At 36.1% G+C, this 13,192-nt stretch overlaps 1 protein-coding gene across 6 annotated transcripts in view; it reads right to left on the bottom strand.

Annotated features, from left to right (window-relative positions):
• Positions 1-540: 540 nt before the first annotated feature.
• The window catches only part of stx3b (syntaxin 3b), a 34,625-nt gene continuing 21,973 nt past the window's right edge, over positions 541-13,192 (bottom strand). Inside the window, exons 8-12 of one of the 6 annotated variants that reach the window (XM_053505538.1) lie at positions 11,837-11,971; positions 9,399-9,509; positions 9,167-9,277; positions 1,131-1,220; positions 541-839 (exon numbers count right to left, since the gene is read on the bottom strand). In XM_053505538.1, coding sequence (XP_053361513.1) covers positions 1,143-1,220; positions 9,167-9,277; positions 9,399-9,509; positions 11,837-11,971 — 435 coding nt within the window. In that variant the 3' untranslated portion in view covers positions 541-839; positions 1,131-1,142. Of the gene's footprint in view, positions 840-1,130; positions 1,221-3,361; positions 4,304-6,735; positions 6,835-9,166; positions 9,278-9,398; positions 9,510-11,416; positions 11,688-11,836; positions 11,972-13,192 lie in introns of those variants that run through there. The other 5 variants (XM_053505541.1, XM_053505537.1, XM_053505539.1 and 2 more) reach the window with 5 other exon arrangements.

Here is a 13,192-nt window from a genome sequence, read left to right as displayed (position 1 = left end):
AAAAATTCCAACATTTTTGTGATTTTCCCAGTTTTATCTATTGGTTGGTTGAAGTTTCCACTTTTTATGATGTCATATGAGAAGATCCCAAAAGATATCATACTCATATGGAAGAGGAGTGAAACAGAGGAAACTTAAGGTAAAAAAAATAAATAAAAATACATTATCAGAGGGCAATTCAGCTGGACACACTATGGAGGACCCTTAAGACCTTCGCTCTCTTGGTTAAAGACATAGTCATTGTCATGTATATGGAACCTTTAAATCTAAAGCACTGGATATACATCTAAATACATCTAAATGTTTTAATGAGATACAGTACATACATTCATCCTCATACTTAGCTAGCTAGAACGTGTTTTTTGCCCTATTTATAGCTTAAACAAAGATTACATTTTACTTTTGAGTCAGATGCAGCATAATTGTCACCATGAGCTAGTTAGTTTTGTTAAACTTGACCCCACTCTCCCGTACTGAGCAGAAAGACAAAGAATTATCAAGTTTATATTCATGTGAATTTAATAAATTATTTAATGCACAGTAATGGATAGCACTTACAAACACACCAACAACATGGCAACCCTATATTTTTTAAAAGGACCTATATATCGGAATAGTACTATACACAGAAAGTGTGTGGTGGGGAGGGGGGGGGGGGGTATTCTGGCTTTCTATTATTACAATAAGTGAATATCCTGACTTAGACAGATGTTTGGTTCTAGGGGTTTGATGACGATAAAAATATTTTAACCACAAAGCCTCAAAAGGTTTAAGGAAAAGGAAAGAGAAAACACAGAAAACATTGTGTCTGACAGTGTTCTGGTGTGAACCCGGTACTCCTGTAAAAAAAAGAAAAAATAAATAGAATTTATTATAAAAAATTCATTATTAATTAAATTTTTTTTTTAATAACATTTTGAAAAAATACACTATAAAATTAGTTAGACTCTCTTTTTGGTAGAATATACTTTTGACCAACATATGCTAAGATGATACAGTTTTAACTTATTTTCATTAATTTTATACTAAATACCTATAACAGGAATTCCAATCTTTCATGTCAGATTATTATGCACTTTTATGCATAACTATTAAACACACATGTGCTGCAAACGTAACCAACACTCTACCTGTTTGCACGTTTACGAGAAGAAGCTGTAGAGAGAGGAAAAGACAACTATCCCCAGGATGATACAACACAACATGATCATCATTTTCTTCTAGAAAAAGGAAAGCAGATAATTGGGAGGTAAAAAAAAAAAAACAGACTCAGAAACAGTAAACGAAAAATGCAAGCCTAAAATAAGGATCAATTATTACATGTACATGCAGTCTGATCGAATCTGTTACTTTGTTAAATTAATTTGGAATTTTATATACAGTATATGATGTACACATACACAGTCTTGAGTCTCTCTCATTTCTTTATATTAAATTTTAATTTAAATGATGTTAATTAAATTAAATTGTTTTACTGAGGCGGGCTGGAAAAGTGCCTTAAGATAAACTTTTAAAAATGGTTGTTTACTTTATGTAACGACCTCACAGGCGACCTCATTTCCCCTCTCGACTGTTCCAACCACTCAGCATTCAGCATCAGCAGTATGATAATCACCGACCTGATCATCTGTCATCATCTGCACCTGTTTCTTACTGGTTCATTCCTTAGATTAGATTTTTTTTTAATGCTTGAATAATTAATAACTTAAGAAACAAAAAGAATTTCTCTGAAACTGCTCAGATGCTGGGACTGGACTGAAAATAAGAGACAATAAAGTCCTTCAGGAAGTCTGGATAGCACTTAAAAAGACTGCATTAAAAAGCAAAATATGAAGAAATCAGGGATGGCGCAAGATTTTTGCATGTTATTGTTTATAGACTTTTATAAAATTAGGCTCTAAAGGGGGGAAAGGTAAAGGAATGGAATAAAACAGGAACACCAACAGAAGGTGTACGTGTGTGTGTGTGTACGTAAAAAAAAAAGCAGCAAAAGACAGCAATAAACTCCCTGCTACAATCAGTCTACATGCTATAAATTTAAACAATCTGCACACAGTATAATGCTCGAATTTTTCCTCCATATAATAAGCAAATAAATAAGAAACCTGTGTGAATGCTTAACCAAAACTCGTATTCTAAGTTTTCCCACCTTCAAATAGGGTTTCCACCGAGTGTTCAGCAACGGTGTCCTTTTGCATCACAACCATTTTTGGATTTTAGGAGCTTCCTGATTTTATAAACAGTTGCTGAATCAAGTCAAAGAACAGCAGCAGGGAAATATAACAGTGTATGTGATCACCAGGACTGGAATTACGAACTGCGTTCAGACAAGCTTGAAAGAAAGGAGCTCAACTCTTCTTCACTTAAAAAATGTTTCTACTTTTCTTCATCGTTAGGCTACTTATAACTTATTTTAAAATTCTGTCTGACTTTACAGCAGTCCTTGCTACATGGGAGTTCCCTCCTATGCATGACTGATTGTCCTATAAATCAATTTGCTCAGGTCAGCTCATGGAAATGCTGCATTTGACTAGAGGCTCCTGACATCCACCCAGGAAAAACACAAGAAATCACGTCTCAAGTCGGAATTCATATCAGTCTCTTCTGACTTCAGCGAGTAACATCAGATCAACACAATACTGTATGTACACAGCATCAGCTGCAAATTAATTAGCAGCTTTAGTTTGACATAAGCTATAATGTGTGTATATATATATATATATATATATACACACACACACACACAAATGGGTGTCCAAGTCAAACCGGGACTTGTGATGAAATTTATTGTGAATAAAAAAAAAAATGAAAAACAGCCTGGTTTGATGACCAAAAAACATAGTTTTTGCAGGACAATAAATACCTCCCACTGCACCACTTGCACGTTACAGGAAATCTGGCTTGTAGTTCTTGCAACATCACCTGTACGGTCCTGACCTCGTCATTTCCACATGTTCAGGCCGTTAAAAAATGTTCCTGGGAGGCCAGGCAATCTGAGAGTCTAAGTTTTGCACTGAGAAAACTTTAAACTTTTATGGTATCCAAGCACTAGTAAAACACTGGGAAGTGTAGCAGGGGATTATAGAGAAAAATAAAAGGAGTTTTTAACTCTCATAACTGTGTTCTGTTATACTATACAATATAAAGTCCCGGTTTGACCTGAACGCCCTTCACACAAGCCTTAGTCACACACGGATGGCCAATTGTAATCCGGCTGTACAGTTACTACACGCTAGCAGCTACTTAACAGATACTAAATATTTATTATATTTATTTTCACAACAAAAAATTTACAATTTTTCAGACAATGACAATGACTGTATGCCTGGACATATTCAAGTAGTCACTCCTCCTTCAGTAGTTAAAAATATAAAATCATTTATTCCTTAAGTGACAGTATAAATGTGGTGGTGGTGTTTTTTATTACAGGACAGTGTGAAGATTTAAAAACACTTAAACTTCATTGCACTTTATCCTTCCTATCTGTGGGTCTGTTGAAGAATGAACATCCAACAATCCCATTAAATAATACGTTCCCTTATTGTTATTGTTATTATTATTATTATTATTATCATTAACCATATTCCAGTGCATGATAGTGCAAATTATCACACCTCACCATATAGTATATGGAGGTTGGTAAAAAAACAAAAAACAAAAAAAAAACGAGTGTTTTATGAAACAAATCCAGGTAAATTATCAATGATCTGCCGACTGGGCATTTCCGTTCGGCATGACAGGATCAGGACGACATTTTTCAGACAGAGGTATACAAGATGGCACATGTGAAATATGACAGGATGAACAAGGGTTTAAAAGGTGTTAATGGAAGAAGTTAAATAATAATAATGTTAATAACTATTATAAATTACAAAATACAGTAAGACCGCTTTAGCCTCCACAGATGATTAGTCGAGTCTTTGGTGCAAGCGGCCCCTATTAAAAAAATATTAAGGCAAGATAAATGGGGGTCTATTTCTCGGTACGGTTCATACGTCAACAAAATAGTCCTGTCCATTTTACACAAAATAGATTTGCATTACAGGAGTTGAATGCAGGAGTCACTGTCCGTTGTTCAGAGAAGAGCAGGAGGGCAGGGAAGAAGGGTATTTGAAGTCTGTGTCGTTTCTCCGGCAGCCACAGGAGGTGGGTAAAAGAGGGACCGGCAATGTGGCAGATGGATAAAATAACTAGAATGGGAGGAGTCACAAAAATGGGTGTGGTTTCAGAGTGTTTGTGTGAGTATGATGATAACGATGATGATCAAAACCACAATGCCGATCACACCCAAGATGATCATTTTCTACCAGATAGAGAAAGAGCGAGAGAGAGAGAGAGAGAGAGAAGAACAGTACGGTCAGTTTAAACAACAATAACTAATGATATATGAAGAGCAAATAAAGATGAGAGCAGGTCACCCATCAACGCCACAGCGAGAGGAAAGGGAGACAAGTAGAAAGTGCCTGAGCTTGGGTAGATTTATATTTCAAGCATATCTTTAACGTAAAGATGTAAGGCAGGGGTGCTTGATGTATATCTGGTACAAGATTAAAGATGTTCTAGATTAAAGCAACAGACTAAGTGTAATAATGAAAGATTAATTACTAATAATAAAAAAGGAGCTAGCGTGTTTCTAGTCATTCCACTAGGGGGCAAACTGGAGCTATAAACTCAGTGCCGTGAACACAGCTAATAATAAAATGCAATAATGACTAATGAAATCTGAAACATTAAAGAAGCTAAATTTAATTTGTTGAAATAAATTGGAGTTTTCCCCAAATCACGTCCATTTTAAATATAATCCTATTACTATTCCTTTATGACACTAAACACTCATGATACTGCAGTGGTTCTCAAACATTTTCTGTCATTTCCCACTTGAGGGGGTGGGTAAATTTTTAAGCGCCACTTGTCAACAAAATGATAACGAAATCAGCCAAGTGTACTATTTATTGAAATATCAATTCCTAAACCAATAAGATTAAATAACACCAAGTTCAAAACAGATAAAATACACGTGCAATTGTTATAACAGACTCACTTCGTCACTTATCTAGAGCTTACTTTTAAAAAAGTCGAGTGGCTTATTAACGTGACTGGGGTGTGTTGTCTCTAAGTGTCTTCCTACTTTGTTGGGTCTCATGATGTCTGCTGCCAGCGGTTTAAGACACAAAACACACACGGGTCTCTCCTCTGCCCCCACCATCCCCACCATGAATCCAAGCACAACATCATGTTTTCCTTTCGGCTGACTTTTTGGTTGATAAGGCTGATAGTGCTGAATCACCTGCTTTTTTGTGGTCCATGTAACAAATGTATCCATTGACGTTATTACGCTCACTACATACAGTACGCTACTGACCCGGTTTGTGTCCGCGGTAAAGTTAGTTTGATATTCGCATCTCCGAATTCAATAGCTGTGTAAATAAACCAGCAAATAAGATACCCACATATATTTCCTCTCTACATTGTCTTTAAGCTACTGTACACCTGCCTTAAATTATACATGTTTAAAAGCATAAACACCATTATTCTCTATGGCGCAACGAATGATTTAGGGATCATCGCAAAATGCCGCACACCAACAAAAAGCATAGAACGATATTGATCTTTCCTTCTGTTCAGCGCCTGAAGGATCAAAAAGCAACTTTGTTATCACACTGGAAACTAGAAATGCCAGACTAGTACCTAATAAAAAATAATAATTTTTAACAAAAATACAGAAACATCACCATACACACTGAAATAAATTAAATTACATATATAATACAAAATGTTTCCTTATATATTGTTCCTCTGCAATTAACATGCTGACGTTAAACCGTTATTGTTGCACTATGGCTCCACTTTTTCTCTGATGTTATTTTAATTTACTTGTATAAATGATCCATTTCTTTGCGTGATTGTAATTGTTTAGTTTCGAGTGTCCGATCTTTATTGTCAATAAAGAAAAGCATGAATTAGAATAGGTACTTTCCTATTATTTTTCACTAATTCCCTCCCGTTCATTGCGCCCCACCTGTCATGTCTGTATTCCCGACTATTGGGGAATACAGACACACACGCGCCCCACACTTTGAGAACCACGGTGATACTGTTACATTAAGAATATATAAGGAAAGATACCATTGCTTTTAGCAATTAGTGAGCACACATGAGCCTCATTTATATATTTATGAAAGATTATACAATGTAAGAGATGATAGAAACTAACCTCTCATGGATGTCCTTACAGTTACACGATAAATAAAATAATTATAGATATCTACTTAACCAGATTAATTCTACCTGCATTCTACAATATTATTATATTCCAGGATGGTCTATAATTAGTGTGTTGTGATTAATTTAGGGAAATTATTATTAAAGCACTTTTTAGAAATGAGGTCCACAGTTAATGATATCACAAATAAGACATATTGTGAATTATGTTTTATATATATGTGTGTGTGTGTGTGTGTGTGTGTGTGTGTGTGAGATTGAGTCTTAATAAAAAGTTACCCAAGCCTAAAGTGAACCTAATTTTAGAAAAGAAAGGAGGCAGAAAGAAACCTAGAGAACTAACACCACAACCTAAATCCTCACCCTCACCTGAAGCATTACCACTCTTAAACCCTACACACACACACACACACACGCACACACACACACTGCACCGCACCCCACCACACCCATTTTATCTTTCGCGCAACCCCCGCACACTCACATGCATACATCTTTACTTTATTTACTCACCAGTTATTTTTTACCGACTGTAAGTCCTACAGACAGTCCTATTATCAGAGCAAGAATGGCAAGAATAACCACAACAATACACACTATAATCACCGTTTTCTGCAAACAAACACACAAACACACAAACACACACACACACACACACACAGACAAGTGAATTAGTTTCAGATCCTCTAATTACTATTGTAACATGTCTTGGGTTAACCACAAATAACTCATTACAGAAAAGATACATAAATTGTTTCTTGTAAGTGTAAATAAAATGTGTAGTTTAATAGAATAGAAAGAAACATGGAAGAAAAGAAAAGATAATCGGAGTGTGCTTCTTTAATTGAAATGTAAAGACTGCGTTCCCACTGAGTGATCTAATTAGATGACAGGTGTTCCACGAGTGCTGATATAGAGAATCACATCACTGGGATGTTCAACTACTGCATATGTATCACTACATGTCACAGGTGTTCTACCAATTGTTAATTACACTTACTCTTGGTCTTTAGTAGTGAAAGTAGGTCTGTACGATCGGCAGTACTGGTCGTCCCCAACATACAAACAAGTTCCGTTCCGGGAGCATGTTCGTAAGTCTGATTTGTTCTTAAGTCTAACCAAAGACCTAAGCTTTTATGTCTTTGACACAAATATACAATGTGAAACATACAGTACCAATCCACTTGGCTAAATCTCTGTCCCCTTGACCCACACTGCCATCATGTGGCCAAAAATCACAATCAAGCCTAAGGAAATGAATCTCACATGTCAAATATAACGTGTTGTCTCCATTTTGTCTCAGAGCTGTTTTCCACCGTATCAGACTGTAAACTGTGTTTTGTTGAAGATTTTCCGAAATTAGGATTATTTAACATTGGGACATCTTTACAAGACAACCGTTTTCTATCATCGTGCTCCCGGACTGATTCAGTGAAACCGGTGAGGCCGACTAATTTCTCCCACAACCCCACGCACGCACACATACAATATACCGGACTTTAAACAATTTATACAGTTACTTACACAATAAATTTGTTTTAGTATTTGTTTTGTGTAGTAATGGCAAGAATATAAAATATAATATTATATATATATATATATATATATATATATATATATATATATAATATTATAAAATATATTGTAAATATTGGTATCTGGTGCACTGAAGTGTCTCTTTTTTTGTATAATACACGTGAGCTACTTCCGTGATTGAGTTCGTATCGGCAGAAAATCTTAACTCGAATGTTTGTAGGTTTTCCCTGGATGGGAAAGAGGAGAGAGCAGCTGCCTGCCAAAATTCACATTTAAAACCAGTCACGAAAGCACTTTCATAAAGAAAACACGTTAGGTCATCTTAAACAACACTTTGTTTCAGTAGCAATTGCGGCTTAATCATTCTGAATCACCACTGAACCATCCGTGTTGTTCTGTTCACGGCTAACACTAGCTACAAAGCTAATTCGCGTCTAACACTAGACGGAAAATTCCAAATTCCTTACTAACCGCTGATCAAGGGCACTACTTGGTGTGTGTGTGTAACAATGGATTGTTCACTCTATACAGTGCACTAGCCATCCATTTTACGACATTTGGGATTCAACACTGAAACCTGGAAGGAAATGGAGCTGATATTTTAAAAAAGAAAAGTGGAAATTTAGAGTACATTTGGTAAGTTTCTCAGGACTGTTCAACACCTCTCTGGTTTATTTTCCTCACCGTTTGGGTACATAGTACGAGTATGAATTTAAAACTTTCACCACTGTTAATTACACTAACTTTAGGTAGCCAGGAGGATGTGTATTTGTGAAGCAAATTAACTAATCTGTTGTTAATAAACAGTGTTTTTGGAACTGTTCTATAAAGCAAAATCACACTTGAGGTTGTGCTGTTGTGCTGAATATCAGGACGGCTGTGATATCTTAATAATGTACCAAAGTACAACAGCACTTACTATCATGTAATATTGCTAAATTAAATTATTCACTGCAACTCAAACTGCTGCATTCCTTTATCATTGTTTAACCATATAGATGGAACTCATGGCTGCGTCCTAATCCACATCCTGCTTACTCAGTAGAAAGGTTGGGTTCTGTTTAGAAAAAATAAACCTTCTCTAAGGGGGTCCTGTGAAGACATTCCGTACGTACATGCAAAGCCTTTCCTCGTATTGTTGCATTTGTGTTATTGCGAGTTTCCACCACAGGAGGGTGTGTTCTCTCACTGAGCACACTTTCACTGAGTGCAGCAAGTTTGTGTGGCTCTGGATAAAAGGTGCGAGTCGAAGGAATGTGCGTCCCATTTCAAAGAGACAATGCAGAGCTTGGTTTAAGCCCAACGTCACGAGGTTTATTAACAATAGACAGATGTAGCGAAGGGATGAGAAGGCTGAGGATCGGGCCAGGGCAGAGTGGGCGGGGTCGGGGGTTTCTCAGCCACTCACGCGCTGCGCCTCCTGCTGATATTTGGCGGCTTTTTTAGTGTCGGCTACCGCCCGCTCGACAAAGCCAACCGATTGGTCCATGTTGCTCTCGATCCTGTCAATCATTCCGCCCTGACAGGTGATGAGTCCAAAAAAAAAAGAAGGAGAGAGAGAAGAAGAAGAAAAGGGGAAGGAGACAGCAGGAGCAGTGATGTTATCGTGTGATAAAGGTGTGTGTATGTGTGTTTCATACCTTCCGCGCTTTGCTCTGATACCTGACTGCTTTCTTTGTTTCAATCTTAGCAACTGCAACATGATCCACTGCTTTAGAAACATTCGCCTCTATGTTATTGATGGTGTCACCCTGTAATACAAAAGCATGAAAACAAACACACACGATCAGAAAGAATCACACATCAGAAAAACAATATATTACATACAAAACCGGACAATGAAAAAAAGTCACCACTTGGATGTGAAAAAGTGAATATTTAAGAGCATTAGAATAGGTTATTACTAATATGTTTCAGCTGGGCAAAAAGTCTCTGATCCTAACTGATGCACCTTATCATTTCTTAAAACTCCATGTCGGAAGAAGTATCCCACGCCTTTTGGAAAAGATCTTACTTTTTTCAGAAGAATGTATTCATTGTCCTGCATCAAGGAAAGAAAACAACTAAAGAGATTGCTTTAATGTTTGAAATTTGAATCAATGTGGGGGAAAAATGCAAATGCAAGAGAGGTGGCTGTTTTAATTTTTATTTTTGTTTTTATCTTTTGACCAGGTACTGGTAATCCCCGACTTATGAACGAGTTCTGTTCCAGGAGCACGTTCGTAAGTCTGATTTGTTCTTAAGTCAGACAAAGTGAGGCGTATACATCTTTGACACACATATACAATGTAAAGCACACCAATCCACTTGACCGAATTTCTGTCCCCTTTCCCCACACTGCCATCATGTGGCCAAAAACCATAACCGCACATAAGGAAATTAATCTCACATATCAAATGTAACATCGTTGTCTCTGCGCCTTTAAATCGTGACGGGAATCCCGGGCTCCATTTTGTTTTCCACTGTATTGGACGATGAGCTGTGTTTTTTTCCCGAATTCAGGATTATTCACCATCGGGACAGCTTTACGGGACAGCCATTTGTTTTGTTATCATTGTGCTTCTAATTCATTAAAACTACCTGTATTGTATTGTTGTTTGTTATTAATACAAAATTCTTTTATTGTGGTTCTGCTCAGTTTCAGACTTTTTCCACTACACAAAAAAAAAAAAAAAAATTGGCACCATCAATCACTAAACAGTACCACAACATCATGTTTTATGATGTTCGGTTGCTGCTCAAGGCACCACCAGAAACTAAAAAAGACATAAAGCATGCTTTGCTTACAGGTTTTAACATATTATAAACTCTTAAAAGTAGCTAATGTGTACTAAGGTGCTATAGAAAATGCAGAATTATTTTTCCCAAAATGTCACGTCCTATACAAAGTACTAATCTTTTTATTTTTTATTTTACACAACACTCCAGTCCAGTAGGTGGCAGCATTGCACCTACTGCATGTAAAGGTAAAAGCAGAAGACGATGCAATATTCCCACAAAATGTTGTAGATGGGATTGGCTTGAATTGTTTGCAAAAATTCAGAAAATGTAACATTTAAAAGTTAACCTTAAATTCTTTTTTTTTTTTTTATCAATTTTGAATTTTTAAAAATGACAGACTGATTAAATTAATTAAATTGCATAATGGGTTAAATCACACAGATGTAACTCATTGTTGCTGGGTTTATTCTTTTACTTATTTTTATACTGACAACTAATGTTGTGGACACTGTAAATTTTGATAAAGTAATATATGAGGAATAACACACCTGTTACAGGAAAATAATCCACCCCAAGGTGAAACTCTGCTTTACTCTCTATTTGCTCACGGATCCTGTATTTGTGCTCATGTGTGTTTTGTGTTCTGTAGTCAGTGACTCGTGACCTGAGTGTGATCACCTGGTCTGTGCTTAAATCTGATTAGATTTTATGACTGCTAAGACATATGTCAAGAATAACTTTATCTTTGTTGGTCTTGTTTTTCAACATGCCATGGAAAAACAGACCAAATGAACAGGATAAAGGATAAAAAATAAAAAAAAAAAAATATATATATATATATATATATATATATACATAAATAAATATATATATACAAAGTATATATATATTTTTATATATATATATATATATCAAACAACTTACCTCTCAGTTTTTCCTCTCAGACAGCATTTAACAAAAATAACGATTATTGAGTTCAACTATTTTAGAATGTACTATATTATCAACAAAAACAAATGTTTATTTCAACACGTGATACATCTGAATTGTACAGTAGCAATAATTGAGAATGAAAAGGAAACATGAAAGACAGGGGGGGGGGAATCAGGGAAATGGGAAAACTCACATTTGGAAAGCAGACGAATTTCTGGATCGAAGTTAAAGAGCAAGCGAGCGAGCACAGCGATGACCCGGAGAGAAAAGGAAAACTGGGATAAAAAGACAGGAAGGAAATAAAGAAATAGAATAGATACAAAGGTTTTGTTAACAGTTGGTAAAAAGGAAGTGTGCGTGACTGGGATATGAATAAAAACAAAAACATACAAGAAGCGATGGAATGATGAACGGAGGGATGTACCTGGTTCTCGACGAGCATGGCGATGTCCACAAACATGTCATGGAGTTCCTTTATGCTGCTCTCCAGTCGGACGATGTCTTTGTGACGTGACTCGATCTCGCTCAGCGCCTGCTTGGAGATTCCCGAATCTACGATCTAAAACGTGCACACGAAGCAAAGACTTTTTAGCCGAAAAACAAGCTCATGTTTCTGAATTCAAGCTGAGTGAAAATATTTTAAAAAATGGAAGATTTTATGGAATGGAATGAAAGATATTATTACATTTCTCGTAATAATAAAACTGCAGACAAAGACTCATTACAACAGAACCATTAAATATAGTCAAAACATTTTCACTCGTCAAGGAAGCTGCCAAATTTTTCCCAATCTTCTTGCACCAAGTGCAACATTGAATTTTCAAATCTGATCGGTCAAATCACAGGATTTCATTAATGCCTACACGTTTCTATAGTAACGGATCTTCAATATTAGACATTACACATAATTTAATGCTGTGTTCATTTCACTTTAAACTGTAATCCCTGCTCCCTGTCGAGGGAAATTACCTTAACAAAATTCCCCATTCAAAACACCCTACGACGTCTTCAATACTGACATCACTTCCTCTTTGTTACCCTGCGCACCTGTTGCTGCTATTATGCCTATAAATTACATGTTATTTAAATAAAACACTGAATACACTAGAGGTTAGGGGAAAAATACAGATTAGTATTCTTTTGTGCTGCAATTTGTACATCGACACACTGACTTTAAAATTAAAATTTTAAATTATCAATTAATTTTCATGTTTATATAAACTACCGTTCAAAATTTTGTGATCACTTTCATGGTCGTTCCTGATTTTTCCTGATTCTTTCCACACTGTAAAACAATGCTGATGGCGTCCAACATATGCAATAATCATAACGACTCTAATCTGGGGTGCTTTTTGTTAATTGGTGATTTCTGAGGCTGGTAACTCTAAAGTTTTGGTCTTGCTTTCCTGGGAAGGTCTTCATGAGAGACAGTTTTATCATGGTGACTGATGTTTTTTGCAAATGCACTTGACACAACACTGTTCTTGCAAGAACTATTACAGAACAGCTTCTTAAAGTAGTTAATTATCAAAGGTAAATGTCATCATTAATAGGGTGGAGCTTTCTGTAAGGAGACGTTTAAGTAACATTTATGGAAGGAGTCTCCAATGTCAGCACTGTATTCTTCACACTGCTCAGACAACACTTTTTTTTACCCATTACAAAAAAATGTTACTACTAAAAAAATAGCCGTATAGTGCATTTTGCAGTGGTAAGTTCAACTATAACGATTCCAGGTAGCCGATTAACTAAAGTGATGCACAGCAGACAGGACAGACAG

Source organism: Clarias gariepinus, chromosome 10 (genome assembly GCF_024256425.1).
Source record: "Clarias gariepinus isolate MV-2021 ecotype Netherlands chromosome 10, CGAR_prim_01v2, whole genome shotgun sequence".
Lineage (NCBI taxonomy): Eukaryota > Metazoa > Chordata > Actinopteri > Siluriformes > Clariidae > Clarias > Clarias gariepinus.
This window is presented reverse-complemented; position numbering and strand designations above follow the sequence as displayed.